Consider the following 18,824-nt stretch of genomic DNA (forward strand, 5'->3'; position numbering starts at 1 on the left):
CACTCCCTAGCCTAGCTGTCCTACGACATTTCTTAGGTCGGTGTGTCAGTGCGTTTATGGCGTTATGGGCTGTGTACATTGGCTGTCTAGGTCCGTCGTGTTTTGGCAACTGTCAGCTGTTTTTCGAGCTAGCTTTGTCGAATTTTTATCATTCTCCTTTGTCTTGCGATCAAGGACCGTAAATATAACAGGTCAAGTTATAAGCCCGTTTTGACAGCTAGGTGGAAGAAGGATCGACGAAGAAAACTGACAGTTAGTTTTCCGCGTTTGGCGAACGTTTCAAGTTCTCCAAGGAATATTTTCATTGGAAATCACGGGCTGTGTTCTAATCAACTAAAATATTCACCCAAATTGATCTCCACCAAATATGGACCATGCAAAACGTAAAAAAACCCATCAATACATATACCAGCGGAAAACCATCTGTCAAAATCGGAGCCCAGGGGGGGGATCGCCAAAAGCGCTATAACTACACCTCATTATACATTCCACCTTGCTTGCGATGCTTGCTCACCCTCATGCGGAAAGCGTAATCTGGACGAGATAGTTCACATTGATGTGCATTTCTTTATGTTTCTATTCAACGCTGTACAACATGTGCTTATTTCTAATGCCGACATTGCATCGCATTCAAAGAATTTCGTAACCACATCGACTCGAAAAAAATCTATCAATTTTACGCTGTATATTATTGTTTACGTTATGCTCCCATATGTTATCCTCTATGTAACAAATGGCGAGTATTTGTGTCAATATACACGATTAAGGACGGTTTGCACACCTAACGAAGTGCTGCAGCATGTGATTGCCGCTCGCGGATGACCCGATGACGATGCTCGGGAATGTTTAGCTGGACGGTCGCTTGTGCTACGATAGCAAACATTATTTAACATAATAATGAACGCGCTTTCCTTTAAACGTCTATCTCATTGGTGTGTAACTTACAGATATCGTAATGAGATCGCTTCTAATTCGGTATGTTCTTTCCTTTGGCCCCGAAACTTTGCAGCGTATCATGTTGTAAAAGCGTTTCATTCGGCGCGTACCAACGGAGTCTCTGTATGCCCGGCACAATTAAAAAGGATAATGCGATAAAGTGCAAACAAAAGCTATAAAATAATCTTCACAAAATGTTCAAAATAATGTTTATTTCCTTTTCTCTAGGTCCACGTTCACGTTGTTTTATATGTTGCCACCGTGCCTTGTTAAAGACTGACATCTGCTGCAAAGAGCGGTTACTGTGACTACTATGATTAGTCAAAAATCTATCCGGCATGGAAATACAGGAAGACCCTAACAAACGTGGTACCTTTTATACGCGGATTCGGAGATACGCCAATGGTACTGATTTGACACATCAATAGTAAAAGGGAAAATAATTTCTAAATTGCTAAATTGTATTTAGCCGTGTGTGTTAACCGCGTAAGTGCTTTGAAAATGGTTTAAAAAAGCAATACAGGCGGTCCCCGAGATACACGGTTAATGGGGACCGAAAACGGCCACAAAATACCGCGTATCTCGAATTTCCGCGTAAGTCGAATCTCGTGGTTTCCAGCTAAAATATCAGTAATGGTCGTGTAATTTTGCAAGTAGGGGGAGGTTATAGTTACTTTAAGAATTAGTTGATATGATTCTGACTGAATATAACAGTTTTAAACCATTTGAAATAGTTTTTAACATTCGATCAAAAGGGAAATTATTTGGCAATTTAAAATTGATGTGTCAAATCAGTACAATTTGCTCAAAGAATTGTCAAATTTAGAAAACCGCGTACAGGCGGTCCCCGAGATACACGGTACCTCTTATACGCGGATTCGGAGATACGCGGTTTTCTAAATTTGACAATTCTTTGAGCAAATTGTACTGATTTGACACATCAATTTCAAATTGCCAAATAATTTCCGTTTTTATCGAATGTTAAAAGCTATTTCAAAAGGTTTAAAACAGTTATATTCAGTCAGAATCATATCAAATAATTCATAAAGTGACTAAAACTGCCTCTTACTTGCAAAATTACACGAAAATTAGTGATATTTTAGCTGGAAATCACGAGATTCGACTTACGCGGAAATTCGAGATACGCGGTATTTTGCGGCCGTTTTCGGTCCCCATTAACCGTGTATCTCGGGGACCGCCTGTATCTCCGAATCCGCGTATAAGGCTGGAAATAGACGAACCGAGATCATCGCGGTACCGCGAAAATCGCGTATGACTTGAGCTGTCAATTATGTTATAAAATCTGACAGATAGGCGAGATAATCGCGGTTCGTGTATGGAACCATCCGAGGTCTGGTGACGATTGAATGTGCCAAGAAGAAATATTTTACTATCAATTTGCGAATCAAATTATTTATTTCACATAGTTTATGCAAAATAAAATACAAAACTCGTTTCTCGACACGAGTTTTCACACAAATCCGCCAGAAAAAGTATAAATAATCGGTTCGCGCTACCGCGAAAATCTCAGCAATTCCGAAGTTGGGTATCTCTGCAAAACAGCAGGCGCGATTGGAGGCGCGGAAGATTTGACAGCTCTACTGTTATACAACTGTTATAAACAAGGCGCGAATTTCGCGGTACCGCGACGATCTCGGTTCGTCTATTTCCAGCCTGACAGGCCGTCCGATAAAATCGCATGCGAAAAAGCGTTGCCACCGCCCTTAAGCTATCAAATTTAGAAAATCACATATCTTGGATTCCGCCCAAATACCCAAAATTGCATAAGCAGCCAAATTTGGCAAGCTAAGGATCGCTGCTTGAATTTGCCTTTTGCAGTAGATAAACAGCATCAAAGTTCCAGGTGGTCCTTTTAAATAGCACCTAAGGAGCTTCCTTATGCCAGGGTGCCGGGGATTATTTTTCTTTGTGTTTTATTTTCAAGCAAGCGTCATCGATGAAATAACCAACACAGTTTTTGTTTTCTTTATGTGCATGTTTATTTGTGAACTGTAAATGTTAATAACGTTTACAGATTTTTAAATACAGTAGAACGTCGATTATCCGGGGGCGGATTAACCGGCGGGCGGCTTAACCGTGCGCATAAATGTGACAGCTGTTCAAACGTACGGCGAACATTTGCAGCGATAGTCAAGTGGGCAACCAGTTTTTTGTGCAGCTCTGTAGTGTCTAGTGGTGTATTCGAATTTATTTTTGTTCATGAACAGTTGTTAAACCTATAGTTATTAATTAAAATAATATTCTACTAACGATTTTTCGATGGATTCAAGGTGAATTTATCATAAAACTAGTGGATTATTTAATTTTTATATGAATTTGACATTTCTTGGACCATTATCCGTGCAAATCGATTAACCGGCAAACGCCCGGTCCTAAGCTGCCCGGATAATCGACGTTGCACTGTACTTTACAGTTAAGTAAAAGCCACTTAATATTATTACTTCAAACAACTAATCTAACCGGAGCACAAACTACGAGACGGCGTCTATCTTTCATACTTTTGCAAGAGTCATCTTGTACCGATGTCATGCATTTAAAAGCTATAAAGTTCCACCAAGTTCGGTACACATCCTTAAAAAGCCTTGAAGTTCCACCGTCAACCCTACAGATAGTACTAATCAGCCGCAAAGTACCAAAGAGTACCGTTTGCTTGTTAAAAAGCTGTATGGTTCCTCCAAGTACCGTTTTATCTCTTAATCACCCACAAAGTACGACATCGGAACGATTTTTCGTTAAACAGCCCCAAATCAACTATCGAGTTCGAGCTGGCTATTTGGGCGCTTAAGTCGAAAGCCGCTTAGCTCAGGTACAGACTAGTGATGTGCTGTATGGAGCGCATCCACGGCTCCGATCCGACTCCGACTATTGTTAGTTCGATTCCGACTCCGGCAAAATGGAACCACTAGATCCGCCCGGAGTCGGAGTCGTTCGGAGTCGAACGGAGTCGACCAGAGTCGTTCGGAGTCGACGACTCCGAACGACTCCGAACAACTCCGGACGACTCCGAACGACTCCGAACGACTCCGACTCCGAACGACTCCGACTCCGAACGACTCCGGACGACTCCGGACGACTCCGAACGACTCCGACTCCACCAGTACAGACTGTACACAATTTCATTTCGGTCCGTATCAGTAGCGTATATCGGGGACAACCTGTACTTGCAGTACATACTTGACATTAAACAGAAATCCTGAATGAACACAAACCATCCAATAACTTTGCTGGAGTAGAAGTATTTTTGTAGATTTAAGTCAAAAACACATCTATTAAGAAAAACACAATTGGCATATTTATTATAAAATTATATGTTTCGAGTAACAGTAAGAGTCATGTTGATAACGTCTCAACATGTTGTTATTGAACAAATGTTGCCGCAACATGTACAAAGACTCGGACCTAAGGTTTCAACGAACTGTTAGTTGAGGCGATGTATTGTGTGTGTGCGTGTGTGTGAAAAGAGAGAAAACCCGCGGAAATAAGCAAACCCATGAAAAATAATTGCAATAAAAAAACATTTTTATCGCACAATTAGTGTCAGCCTCAAAAAATGACTTTGTTCTAGTTTGTTTGTTTCAGTTCCTGTTTCTAACAAAATTTTCAGGTAAAAATTTAATTGTGTAAGGTCTCTTAGATGAATATTCGAAACGAAATTTTATTGACCACACAGGTCTACAAAAGTTTATTTTATTTGAGTTTATTTGATAACCTTAAAAACATTCAATTCAATAATGTTCACCAAAGTTATTGTGTTTTGTGTAAATAATTTTCGCTTTAACAAATAATTTTTCAACTGATACAATATTTGGGTATTTGCATGATCAGATATTCTCAAATTGTATGGGACAACATTAAGTTGCAATGTAATGTCCTACGCGAACATGCCGGCCTATACAGGCTTTCGAGACTTAATTCATTACCATGCAGCCGGATTAGTCAATCCTTGCTACGGGGGCACGATCCATTCTAGGCTTGAACCCATGACGAGCATGTTATTGAGTCGAGTTCGAGTTGACGACTGTACCACGGTACCGCCCCAATTCAATCTATCAAATGTAATTGCAATATAGGTGGTAAAAAATGATCTTTGATTCCTGCGGCCGCACAGTTGGTAATATCAAAGCAGATATTTTTTGCTCAATATCATAATCGATACCATTTCCTACTTCAAAATTTATATTTTTCTAAAATTGCCAGATTTAGTGAATGATCGCGAGCCGCGACCCAGGAGAAAGTAATTTTTTATTCTTGCACTTCAATTATTACATTATAATAGTTTAGAAACAGCGATCGGTATTATTGCTGTTTTTATGTAACTATATCATCTAAGCATGATTCAACATTGATAATACCTTCTTTAAAAACTAATTGTAATGTTTATTCATTTCATTCGGCAACAGAGGGTCCAAAGTGTGATCAGTCAAAAAAAACAAAGAAAGAGCAACATCGCTTCTTGATGATCCCATCCTCCCACGCCGCAAAAAAAAAAAAAATATTGCGGATATTCTGGGGATGATACAAAAGCCTTAACTACTGAAAAATCATCGAGACAAACGTACATACAGTAGCTATCAAAAAGCTTTATGAACAAGTAATGTCATGTCAGATGAATTGATAACTGATTCCTTATGAAAAAGAACTTCGTTCAATCGTTGAACTCGTAAAAAGCAACAGCGAGGAATCGTCGTACTCGTAAAAATAACAGTTTTTTTAATGTCCATTTTTTATTTCAAATGGTCAAATATTCGTGAAACCAACTGACTTGTGCGAAATTAATAAGAACTAAAAGTAGAAAAAATTATCGTGAGAATTATTATCTTGAAAAAAATGCAAGGAGCTATTTCACTATATTTAAAACTTTGTATTGCATTTATTGCGTTGGCCTAAATCAAAAGCTCTCCCGTCGCAAAGTTGCATGCAAAATTTTAAATAAATTTACTGTGACCAGTCTTTGGTGTATCTCAATGTAGCTCGTTTTGGGTCGCGGGCCGGATTAGATTTGAAAATTTTCCTGCGAGCCGCAGTTAAGCGGTGTTGGGTGGGTTAGGTGGTGAATAAAATTTGTTTTATACCAAAATATATCATTAAAATATTTGATGTTTTAGATCCAGTTTTTGTTTTCTACATCACCCACTACACCGCATGGTACTTTCGGCGAAACTTATTAAGGACTTATTCTTCGACCTAGAATCGTACCTCCTTTTTTTGCTAGCCTGCTATACAACTTTTCATGACAAATACTCCACCATCTTTAATTGAGTATGAATAAGAAATATGGACATATAATTAAAATAAGGACAGCACGTTTAAAAGAAAAGAGATTATCAACTTCTAATAGGCCTCATAAAATACACGCCTTTTGGAAGTGCTTGGTTTTTCGTGATTTTTAAAGATATCGGCCTGATTTTTGAATGTGAAAGCCTCACATGCTACATGCCATCTTCGCGGATGCCTTCCCAAAAACAGCTACTATGTGTAACTTACTTCACACTCCGTTAATCCAACTATAGAGACTGAATGTTGAAATCTTCTTCCTCAGTGGATAAAAATTAGTAACCCATTATTTCTGTCTCGTAATCAACAATCTACTCCAGTTTCATTCAAATAACTGCCAAACTTCTGCGCGTGCCGGATTGAATGGTTTCGCAGACCGCATGTGACCCGTGGGCCGTATGTGTGACATATCTGGTGTATCTATAAAAAAAATCGCATGCGAATTCCTCCATTCAGAAAGTCTTAGTGTCGTGTTGAAACAATGTTAATATTACTAACGGGGGTATTGCCTTCGAGTTTGAACATACTGATTGGTCTATAATTCCATATTACTATAATTAAAGTTGAAAGAGTACTAGCAATACGTCCTGAGTAATAAAAAAAAGTTGAAAGAGTATGGTGTTAAATGTCATACTATAACTTCTGCAGTAAATACTAATAGTTTCTTCACATCAATTAAATCCTTTCGCGGGCCTGACTGAATGTTGCTGCCGGCCGCAAGTACGGATAGGATTAAAATTAAATAAATATTATTATTACAACGTTTTTATAACATAATCATAGAGACTATCACAAGAACAAACATATTACAGTTAATTTAAAGTTTATTAGATTTGTTTCATTAATTATAATTATTCGGATATTCCATATCTTTAGGCTTATGTTTGAGTTTTCTGAGCGTATTCCAAAGTCATCGTTGAAAGTTGGTCAGGCGTTTTGACTACTACAATGTCAAATGTCCGCCTTAATTGATTTTCCTCACCAGTTCTAAAAAGCATAAAAGTAATTTAAAAATTGATTGATTTAAATGCCTGGACTTAAGTCAAATCAAGTTGAAGAATAGACTTAGAATAGAAAATAATGTGACCTCATTTTTTTCGATTAAATCATCATGGCAACAGTTTTTTATTTACCACAGGAAGGCACCTCTTCTTAAGCAAGGACTCCAAATTTACGCCGTGAGCTAGCTTCATCGATTTGGACTTGTCTTATGGTGTTCTATTCTCTTCGCTATGCATTAAAAAAATAACTGGTTCGTGTTAACTTTTGCTAACATCATTGCAAAAAAAAAAACAACTTAATTGACACTGGATGCATGAACAACACGAAAAGCAAAATAGTGATCGGATTTGTTCAAAGCTAAGGACGTTAAAAATCAACGACACGCCGATTTTTGAGTTCATCAACCAAGATGGAGATACTTTTGTACATTAACCGCTTTTATAATTTTCTAAGGTCGATCAATGCTTTTTTATGTCCTTCGTTTAGTTACGCTCAGTTGCTCATTGGGTTGAGCTTCGTAGGAATCGAATCTTTGGAGGTTTACACACAAAAAAGACATTAGAAGGGAACGACGTTACGTTCACTTGAAAGAATAATTTAGCACTCGGAAGCCATCATCAACGGTTCGTTTTGCAATTTGAGATGGCTGCACTTCATTAGCTGCAGCATTACCATGAAGGAATGATCAGAAGATCGATATAGCTAGTGAACATATATTTTTCATACTCTTTCATACTAAAAGCTTCCCACGGTGCTCCCGCGACTTCATGAAGCTTCGATTCGAAATAGAGACGGTCGTCGTCGGCATGAGAGCCGTGCAACGATCAACGGTGAAAGTACATCGCACGTGGTGCATGTTCAAGATGGAGAGAATTTTATACAGGGATGAACTTTACTCGGACTGAGCAGCAAAGAAACCGCCAGAAGGCTCAATTTGGTTGAATTGATGTATCCTGCTGGTTACTCGTGTGCATAAATTATGTTTGCCAAAGAAAATACTCAATCAACATAATCAGCAAAGTCAGAAGTCGTTAGTTCGTTTTATCGATCAGTCCAGAGACCTCCGGAGCAAACAACAACAAGCCTGTTTTTTTTTTCTAACAACCCTATCGAAAGTTTTGCTGCCATGCTGCACCGAAAGCTTGCCATCCGTTGGTTCCTTTCACCCAAACCGAACTGCAAACAAAATAAGACACACACACACACACACACACTCACACACACTAAACCCCCGCTCGCGACTCCGCTGCGTAACGTCTCATTTTACTCACTTTGCTCCGCCAAAGTCTCCACCAGGTGAGCCCCACCGGTCCGCCGAGGAATGGCAGAGGAGGTACGAGTCACGTTGTCTACCGTAAAGCCCGGGACGTGCGGCCCGGCAATCATGCGAGCGCTCTCAGTCGTGCCGGAGCTTTTGTCTGAACCGCGTCGAGTGATCGAACCGCACGTGCTTGTCGAACGGGTTCGTCGTCAGTGTGCGATCTGAATCCGTTAGGTGGTGTTTTGTGCGCGGATTAAAAAATTGCATCGCCCAATTTTAGTACACAGCAGACAAAGACATCGAAACAAACATTTCACACACACAAAGCAAGCTTATCTTCTTGCTGAGCAAAGTGAATAAAGGCATAATTGCATTAACTAAATAAAAGACCAAAAATAAATCATTTAAAGTGCATTTCGGTGCTACATCTTTCAAAGCGCCTTGGGTAAACCACCAAAGGTACAAAGTGTTTTCCCGCTGTTCCCGCCTTAAGCCATACCCCGATTTCTGGTGTAGCAGGGTGAAAGGTGTTAAATTTACGCACTTTCTGGTAGCTTTCTGGTAGTGTGGTGCCGTTTCTTCGCCTGGAAACATCGCCCGTTTGGTGTCGGCGGAGAATGATACGGCTCTGAAGAGCAGCTCGAATCGCATTTTACGCAACTTCTCGACCAGCACACCTCAATCAATTGCAACGCGTTCCAGTGCAGCGCAATTCAACAAGCAACCTAACATCATCGCGTTGGGTTGATTTCGAAACTCCAACTACTGCCACTGCCAAAGCGAAGGTACGTTACCGTGACGGTGTCATCGATACCGGGGTGCAGAACAATTTTGTTTGTAACAGCAACATGTTACCATTAATCGGTGAGAATTTGGGCGTTTGGGGCCTTTAATAAACTATGAGGCAGCATTCCTAGCGCAAGCTAAAAAAAAAAAAAAAAGGGGGTCTAAAAGGGCGAAAGGGGCGGCACTAATAATCATCCTCGCATCACATAACAGCCGGCTCGTCATTATTTATACACGTGCTGCAGGAATGTGTGTTTGTGTGGTGTGAGAGGGCATCTAGAACGTGTGGTTACTACTCGCCGCGATCGATAATAGTAGCCGGTGGGCGGCTAGGCTAGGCCTCGAACGCTGTGCGCACGTGTACGGCAGCATGAACCATTGACAGTTCGTCACTGCGTTCGCGCACTATTGGGATCGGATGCCTCACTTTCTCACCGTTCAGTCATCGATAGCGGTGTAGTGGCAGTTACATTTCACCCAAGATCGACACGAACGGGTTTGTGTCGGTCGGTGAGAAACTGTGCCACCGGTGTCGCTTTCTTATGCGTATTTGCTTGCTTTTTTTCTTGTTCCGTTTCCTTTCCGGATGGCAAATGTCTTCCAATTTTTTGTTGTTGAGCTTAGCGGTGCCGTAGAAGCGATCCAAGCGTCCGAAAGGGCTATCCGCTCAATATTGATGTGTTGATCGGTGCTGGGGCAATCGCTTTGCTGGGTGAAATGCAACTCCAGCAAAACACACTGCGGGATAATGATGCGATCGATCGGTGGCTGTTTACGTGCGTGACAGAGCTAGTACACTGTGGTGAGTCAATGCAGCGAGACGAGCAAGGGGAAATTTTCCATCCTTGGAAAGCCCAGTCATGAGGGATGTTGGAGGTACAGCAGGGAACGGAGAAGTGGCGGGAGGATAATGAGTAGCGAAAACGGAATACATTAGGGGCAGACCCTTTCAATAAACACGTTGAGCCATATGCGCGCACAAACACACACTTACACACACACATACACTTAAACCGCTACTATCCTGTTGGTGCCAGCTTTTCTCTAGAAATTGCTTCAAGTGTCTCGGCAGTACAATCCGGATGCGCACAAAAAAAAATAGAGGAAAAAATGAAACCTAAAGTTCATTCGCACACACAAACAAACACCACTTAGACCAGTGAGGCCTCAGAAAGCTTAGCACGAACGGCAAAGCGAGGAAAACTTTCACGATAGGTGTGTGGTTTTTGCTCTCTCTCTCCCCCTCTCTCTCTCTCATACTTCTCATCCGCGATGCAGTTTTGTCGGAGTATTCAGTCGGGCAACGTTTGCATAATACATCATGTACACAACGCATTGGAAGAGGAAGCGTAAGCGGTTTGTTTTTTTTCTTACAGACTCCATAATAGCGCACCTCAATAGGCGTTACTCATCGTATGGCAGACGCCAAACGATGATATCTTACGGATTTACCCAACGCTGGATATTATTCGCACACGAGACGATGGTTGATGCGACGAAGATTTGATCGCACGACCGAGGCAACTTTTCATGCCAAACTGCTACGATTGTGACGATGTATTGACCCATTCCTGTTTCTCCATGCTACCGAGGGACAGTTCGGCTGGGATTCGATTCATGTTCGTTCCTGATCCTGTTTGTCTACGCATATTTGGCACACAACAAATACCCCTATCAACGGATTGAACGCATGAAGATGTGGATGACCTAATCGATAGCCGTGCCCACCCTCTACACGGTGAGACGTAGTTCAACACCCGGGTTTTGATTCGTGAAACACGGCGAACAACCACCACCCCACAAATTACTACTTTTCTCTCTCGGGGTCATGTCCCCGTTTCGGCGGGTGCCCATTTCCTTTTCTTTAGATGTTGCAAAAAAAAGCCACTCCCTCACAACACAACAAAAAATACACCTTGTCACTGCAGCTTTTCGTCAAAGTGTGTGTCATACACCACCCTACCCGCCAACTATCATTGGTTGGTTTTGGTGACCATTGTTTCGTGTCGTAATCTCGCTCTGTGTTACCATGAGCAGCCATCGTGTCAAGAGTTACAGGGAGGAGGGGAGGGAGGCTTTGTTCTGATCGTTGCTAAAGACCACCACACGCCACTCTCATCATAATTACCCCTCCTCCAACTACCGCCATGTGTGACTGTCCGTTCTTCCTTTTGTTGCCGGGTAACTTATTCTAACTACCGGCCACAGTCTTCTTTTGCGGGGAATATCCATAAAGTACGTAATGATTGTAGAGTTTCTTATAAAAGATGCCAGAATAGAACCAACACTTTGAGCGTGGTAATCGATGAATGTCGTTCGGTGCGTTACGTAATGCATGGATAACCCCCTTTTTTATCAATTCCAGAAACCTTTTGTTTTTCTTCTGCGACCACATCTCATATTCCACGCTTCGCAAGCCATGTTTGGTTGCGCAATGCTGAGGGTGGTAGGAAAGTGATATGCCCATCCCTTCGGGCTTGTTGGTCATTTAAATGTGCTTGGAATAGATTATTCCTTTTTTCGACTCGGAATCCTCATTACGCACGCTTCGCACATTTTGCTTCGCCAAAGCTTGCACCAGAGCGATCACGGCTGCCAAAAAGGGCCGATCGTCAGTGAGACCGTGCGGGATTTGCCAATGCCGGTAGATGGTCGAGTGGTGCACTCCACTCCAATGGAATTGAAATTGAAGAACGCATTAGCGTATCGCTTGCGAACTGTTGAACTGGCCAGCCAGTGTTAGTATGTCGGGGACAATGGTCTATTGGGACAACGTACACTACAAAACATGTTGCACAATGCGGGGTACGAGTAGGGTTTGGTGCAGGTTGGGTGCATTTTGCTTTTGCTCTTGCCGTAGTGCCATGTGAAGAGGCAATAAATATCGACCAAAGTGTCACGTACCGATGATCATGCTCATCGTGTACCACTTGTGCCATTACCAATCCGAACAGGTAACGAGTGAAGTAGACAACAGAGTATGTGATGCATACGGAGTATGCCGAATAGCTGGGGTGATGAGTCCAGCAGAGATTGCACGATAAACAGTTTATTTATGCGCTTGATTTTTTCTTCTATAAAGTAAACAATTTATTGTTATTAGCCTTCTGACTGTTATCAGCTTTAATGATACCTAAATGTAGTAATGGCATCAATGTGACTGTTTTGGGTCAAGCACAGTCAACCGTTTAATTGCGCTTTGAAAGTTACTAAACGAATGAATTTACCCCAAGCTAAGGATAGCGCTGTGGTCGAACCCAATTTGTCATGCCATTATCTTGTCAACCCAGTTGTATAATGGAAACCTGCGTTTGGTTTTTTTCACGGTTGACCTTTTCCGTGTTAACGCCAACTGCACAGATTAGTGTCTGCGGTATTTAACAAAACATTTATTCGCCTCAATATTACATAAACAGTACAAAAAGTGTTTTACGACGTTCTTTGGCTGGTCCCCAGTGCTTTCCCCATGCTGCCCCAACCATGCCCGTAGTCAAAAATTGATCCTAGGGAAACGATGCGTTGCACATATTTGGCAAACATTCGCGAGCAGCGGGTAATCAACGGGGAGCCGCAATATTCATGCCGACCGCAAGCGCAAGGAGGGGATAGAAATAACGAGGGCAGAAAGAAGAGCTTATTCGAAGCGAAGCGAGTCGAGCAGGGATGGAGCGTGAAGGTGTTGTCTGGCAATTATCGGTGACCTTCTTGTCAGCCGAAGCATTGTGTGTGTGTGTGTGTTGCGAACGTTTCGAGAAGGATTTAAGAGGTAGTATATAGGTGTGTGTATGAGTGTTTCTCTTCATCTCTCCCTGTCGACAAATATCGTCATATGGTGTTGTCGATGGAAAATGGAAAAAAGTAGTAGTTACATCCTGATAATCATTGAATTTTTTTAAACGCTACGAGGTAATGTTTAACCAAAACACAGCGAGACACGTTGAAGTGTAAGAGTGCTTTGTTTTTTTTTTTTTTATCTTGGCCCCTCCGAGCAGAGACGAGCTTATTTACTCTTCATTTTCTCCTTCTTCTGAAGGATGCCAATGACAAACACTCTTTGTCAACTATCTACTTGCTTGCCTCCTCAAAGTTTCCTTTAAGTGGTCTTAAGCTTACATCACACTTCGATTCTTTGGAGTGGTTTCTGACCTCTTTGAAGTGTCTATTTAGTTTCTAGAGAGTTTTTTTGTACTGCATGAACTAAGAATAACATCCAATTGGCCTAGCCTTTATACTAACTTTCTGCTTGACAATCTGAGCTTTTTCGCAGATAAAGTTGAATGGAACATCACACATTCGTTACGGTAGGTTCATGAACATAATCACCTGAGACGTAACAGTCGATCATTCGACAATTGCCTAATTGCCTAATCCTTATGCAATAAAATCTAATTGCCCCATACTAACATTCTCTCGGTGTAAAAGGATATCGTTTCTGTTTGCGTTGCACGGCGTAATTCATAGGGATTGTGCCGCTAGATTGTCATTACCAATGCGTTGGTTACATGCTTTGTAAACGAACCCGTAATCAAAGAGTAACTCATAGTGTGTGTGTGTGTGTGTGTGAGAGAGAGAGAGAGAGAGATAGAGAGAAAAAAAACAGTAAGCATCTTTGTCTCATTTTCTATTTTCACGCTGTCGGTTACTCGTATGCGGCGCCTAATGGCTGAAATTACTAATTATTGCTCTGGATCGACGGGTTAAGTGTAGTGTTGGATTCATGAATCAGAATGAATCTTGGAAATTATTTAATGAATCAGAATCTCGGTAGGAAATATCTCGAAAGATTCACGAATCTAAAGGGATTTTATAAGTCTACAAAGATTATTATTAATATTCTTCTTGCCGTAACAAGCTACGTGATCATGCCACAGCCTACACAGGCTTTCGCGTCTTTCTGGCAAGTAGGACGCAGTCGGATAGTTTGTTTTGTTACGGGGAGACGATCCATGCGAGTATTGAACCCACGACGGGCATGTTGTCATGTGGTGCGTGTTAACCACTGTACCATGGGATCGCGCAAATTCAATATTTTGAAAATCATACATGTCTAAAGATTCATGAGTCCCTGGAGATTTATGAATCTTAATGGATTCATTAATGTTATAAATTCATGAATCTTTCGAGATTCGCGAAACCTTGGAGATCATTAGAGATTCAAAACATCTTTAGAGGTTCATTAATCTTTAGAGATTCGCTTCCAGTTTCGAATCACTCATCATAAAGATTCGCGTTTGCTGAAGATTCATCTTAATGAATCTCAACGAAAGATTTATGAAACCCAATACCAGTTAAGTGAGGCTGAAAGACAAATACATACTGTTTATGTTACTAACATTGTGCTCCAATAAGTGACAGTATGATGTGCTTTCATCGAAAAGTACGCGGAAAGCCTACTCACTTGTAGCAAACGCGAACACGTCGCGACACATGTTCGCAACGTGTGGTAACATTCCTGGAAACACGTGTTCTTCATAGTCGTTAAAGGCATCGGTTGCTAATGTGTGTTTGCTGCTGCACCTTTGCATCGACAAGCAGCGTGCAATTAAAAACCGCGTAAGCAATTCCGCGGGAATGGGCCGTTTTAGATGATATGCCGTCAATGGACCATCGGTGATCCAGCTGCCACGGTGTTTGAATTTTTGCACAAAATCTGCGCCCCGAATTATGAAACCCACCACTCTGTCCCTATTTCGTCCTCATTATACCATCTACATACGTGTGTGCATCCAAATCAGGCCGACCGGTTTTGCATGCTCGCCCCGATGCTGTCTCGATGCGTTACGCAACGTTCTTGCATCGGTTTGAATCCACGTTGTTTTGGGCTGTAAGAAGTTAGCTAACTGTGGGAAAGCAGTTCGTTTTTTTTTCTTTCTTTAACATGCAGTTCTTTGTTTGTTTGCTTGTTCGTTCCAGAACCGAAGATGCTGTTCCAAAACTCGGCCATGGCTGCACTGTCGAGACGGGCGTACTGGAAACCGTCGCCGCGCTGTTACCGCTTTCTGCTGGTCCTGCTGGTCGGCATTCTCAGCGGCAAACTGCTGACGACGGCCCGCGCTAAACCCACCCTGCCGTTCCAGCTGTCACAGATACCGGGCTTTACGCACATCGTCGAGCGACGGCTGATGGACGCGATGAAAACCTACAGGTAAGGGGCAAAGTGCCAGCGCCAGGGGCGTGTGATGTGTGTTTTGTTTCTGGCATGGAAGGAGAAAGAGATCGCTTAATGACGGATGTAGACGCATCCGGTTTCTCGTCGGGCGTTCAGCTCAGCTCAGTGGATCTTCAGCGAAGAAATCACGCACAAACATAAAGCTGGGATAAACATCGATCCTTCATAAAGCGGGTGGCAGGAAGAAAAGTAAAAATATCAACATAAACCACACAAATTAGAGCATCTTCCTCCGTGGGTGCTGGAGTGTGCTTACCAGCACTCCAACAACCATATAGGCAATTAGTAGACAGCACGTATCAGCAAAAGAAAGGTGGCTGTGAAATTGGCTCGTCGCCCAGCCGTTGTGTGCAACCACTGCACTGTGGTTGCGTTTCGATTTGCATCCCACGTTGCGCTTTTTTTTTACTTTGTTTTTCTCCCACGGACCCTGAAGACACACACAGACAGCGCTGCTGCTGAACCCGACGAACTTTCACTTTAGCTGGCTTTCAGCGTTTCTCGGCCATCGGCCCGCGGTCCCTTGCACGCGATACGCGTACGCGTTCGCGCGCCGCCGTGCGAGACAGTCGCTAATTTTAGCCGGTTTTTCCTTGTTGTTGCTGTTGGTTGTGGCGTGGGTTTTTTTTTTACAAGTGTAGTCTTTTGGATTTTGCTTTGAGCCGGCAACTAGCGCTGACGGAGAAAAGCGTATGCGTAGAATGAACGCGCATAGGCGTCGCATGCGCCTAAATCATTACACGAACTTCTCCCACGCTTAAATCACCAATGCCGTACACACGTTAGCGGATTCGTTGCTAAGAAGCGGTCGCTTGGCATCTGTTATCTGACTCTGAGAGGATGTATCAGGGAGTGCATGAGTGTGTCCATCTTGCCTGCGGATGTGTGCGGTGTACGCGCACTCCAGCCCTCCCCTGCGGAGTCGATTTGCTGATCTAGTCCACCGGCCAAGATGAAGTAGTACGGCGGCAGAAATGCAGCAGTCCTTAATTGGTTTGCTTTGTCCGTATCTGTTTCGCCTGCCTGCTTGCCATATTTCTCGCTGTTTTCTTTGTTTCCTCCCGCCCCTGACCAAAACGAAAACTAGAACCGGACTGCCACGTTCCGGTGAAGATGTGTACGTTTGTTAATGGCCATTTTGCACTTTCTGTTTTCTACCGGTCTCTGCTTTCCAGCGAGCGCCGCCTGGATGTGGAAAGTTTGCGGATGATCTACTTTCACGACCAAACAGTAGCGGTGGTAGAGCTCGGCCCTGCCAAGCGTCTGATCGGGTGCGAGCTGATCGAGATCTAGTAAGTTTAGCATCTTTTATTTATTGCAATTCATTGTCGATAGAGTGGAGGTGCATAAAATGCGACAGAAAAAAACCCCATTCTACTTTAATGATTGTTTTCTAGCAATGATGCTGATGGCGTAGAGCTGTTGCGCAACCTGTCCGCAATCAACCGGCCGCTGGAGATTTCATTCCGCGACATGATCAAGCTGATGGAGCAGTGCGAGCAGGTCGATCGGCTTAACGAGCGCAACAGCTACCGGGCGACGGAGGCACCGGACGCGTCCTCGGTCGCCTACCGGATCGCAGGACCGGACGATCCGATCGACGAGATCGGCAACGGCAGCGCTGGCCAACCGGGCGGATCAAGCAACGGCGGATTCCTGGCAATGATCATGAAGAACCGCAGCAGCAAGCGGGGCATCTTTTACTCGAGCTCGTTCTCGCTGCTCAGCGGCATCATACCGGGCACGAAGTGGTGCGGCACCGGTGACATCGCGGAAAGCTATCACGATTTGGGCGACGACGCCACGATGGACCGGTGCTGCCGCACGCACGATCTGTGCCCGATGAAGGTGCGAGCGTACCAAAAGCGCTACAATCTAAGCAATAACTCTATTTACACTAAGTAAGCCGATCAAACTAATGGCTTGGTTTTACTAGAAGATGGTAATATTTTTATTTATTTATCCTTTACTATAGGTCTCATTGCAAGTGCGATGATATGCTATTCGAGTGCCTGAAGCAAACGAACACGTCCGCGGCCCAAGTAATGGGTAAGCGTCTGGGAGCTTTATTTGATATAACAATAAATAACTAACTAAACAAAATTTTAACTGCATTCCCATTTTTTCTCTGTCTCCAGGATCGGTTTACTTCAATCTAGTGCAAGTCCCATGCGTGGAAGATACTCCTGCAGGGCCCCAGTTCCGCAAGGCTCGCGAAGGGTTTTAGAAAACGAAACGGGTTCTATGCAGGACCAGGTGTGGATGAGTTGTACATAGATATAAAAGTGTGTGTTTGTAGTGAAAAACACTTTTGTTAAACACCACAGCCAAAGGCACGAATCGTCAGCAAAAAAAAAATCGTAAACAATGCCCCTCAGCACAATGTTTACTGTGATAAAACGATATGTCGATGAGGGAGCGACGGGGAAAAATTGAATCATTTTCAGTAAAAAGCTATAACAACTGAATGTATCGTAAATCTATACGTAAATGTCAACGGAGAACTAAACTCACACTCTGATAAGAAAGCAGTACGACTGCCTCCCTTAAAATAGAAAGCGTGCTATCAAACCTCCTGTAATCGACAACAAACAGTGCCTGCGAAGTTGCAAAAGATTTTAACGTTGCGTCCTCACTACCGCTCCCGTGCTAAGGGATTCTTTTTTTTAATTTTAACCATCTACCTATAACACTTAGTATTACACAGTCCAATCCATCTGTATTCATTTTTATTCTTGATACTATTATTTATTGAACATTTGCAAAGTGGAATGAAGTGAGTGTGTGTCGGCCGGTAATCACCGGAAACAAACATGTCTGAGGAAAATCAGACAATCAAGATAGGTCTATAAGTTCTGCCAAACATCTGGAGTGCACTCGTAACGATTCGTTGCGGCTAACGGTGTTGGGACGAAAATCAGTGATACGTAACCAGTACCCGGTTCTTCGCACAGCTACTGGTGGCACGGCATCCAGGAAATCTCGTCATACGACGGAAACCTTCCCATCCGGAACGCGTCTGCAACGGTAACACGTGGCTGAAGTATCTCCATCCGCCGAGACCTGTCCATCTGTAACAGCAATCATCGTTGGATGATACAGGCGATGATGTTTGGACGGAAAAGACAAATAAAAAGAGAGCAAAAAGCTTGAAACGATGCTAGAGCGTTTGGTTTGTGTGGTGGCTTTATTCATTCTGTGCCGTTTATTTCCGGGGGGCTGCTGAAAGAAGGCAACGGTACTGTCCGGGGCGTACATATGGTTCTAAATATGCATGGAAGGTGAGTTGAAAGGTGGTAGCTGCTTGCTTTGTCGGAAACACGTGTCGAGGCAGCCTGCTACGAAGATTTAGAGTGACAAGTAGAACGGAAGAAT

The 18,824-nt window shown here is 42.9% G+C and overlaps 1 protein-coding gene across 2 annotated transcripts; it reads left to right on the forward strand.

The window, feature by feature from the left end:
* The first annotated feature begins 8,611 nt into the window (after positions 1–8,611).
* LOC1277416 (uncharacterized) lies at positions 8,612–18,612 on the forward strand. 2 transcript variants are annotated; one of them, XM_316877.6, is made up of 6 exons: positions 8,612–9,279; positions 15,194–15,425; positions 16,625–16,741; positions 16,847–17,350; positions 17,425–17,498; positions 17,588–18,612. In XM_316877.6, the coding sequence occupies exons 2-6, from the start codon at positions 15,202–15,204 to the stop codon at positions 17,674–17,676; spliced, it is 1,008 nt and encodes a 335-aa protein (XP_316877.5). In that variant the 5' UTR covers positions 8,612–9,279; positions 15,194–15,201; the 3' UTR covers positions 17,677–18,612. The 2 variants fall into 2 exon arrangements, with proteins under 2 accessions (XP_316877.5, XP_061508012.1); XM_061652028.1 differs by lacking the exon at positions 8,612–9,279 and adding an exon at positions 15,080–15,104.
* Positions 18,613–18,824: the final 212 nt, after the last annotated feature.

Source organism: Anopheles gambiae, chromosome X (assembly GCF_943734735.2).
Source record: "Anopheles gambiae chromosome X, idAnoGambNW_F1_1, whole genome shotgun sequence".
Taxonomy (NCBI): domain Eukaryota; kingdom Metazoa; phylum Arthropoda; class Insecta; order Diptera; family Culicidae; genus Anopheles; species Anopheles gambiae.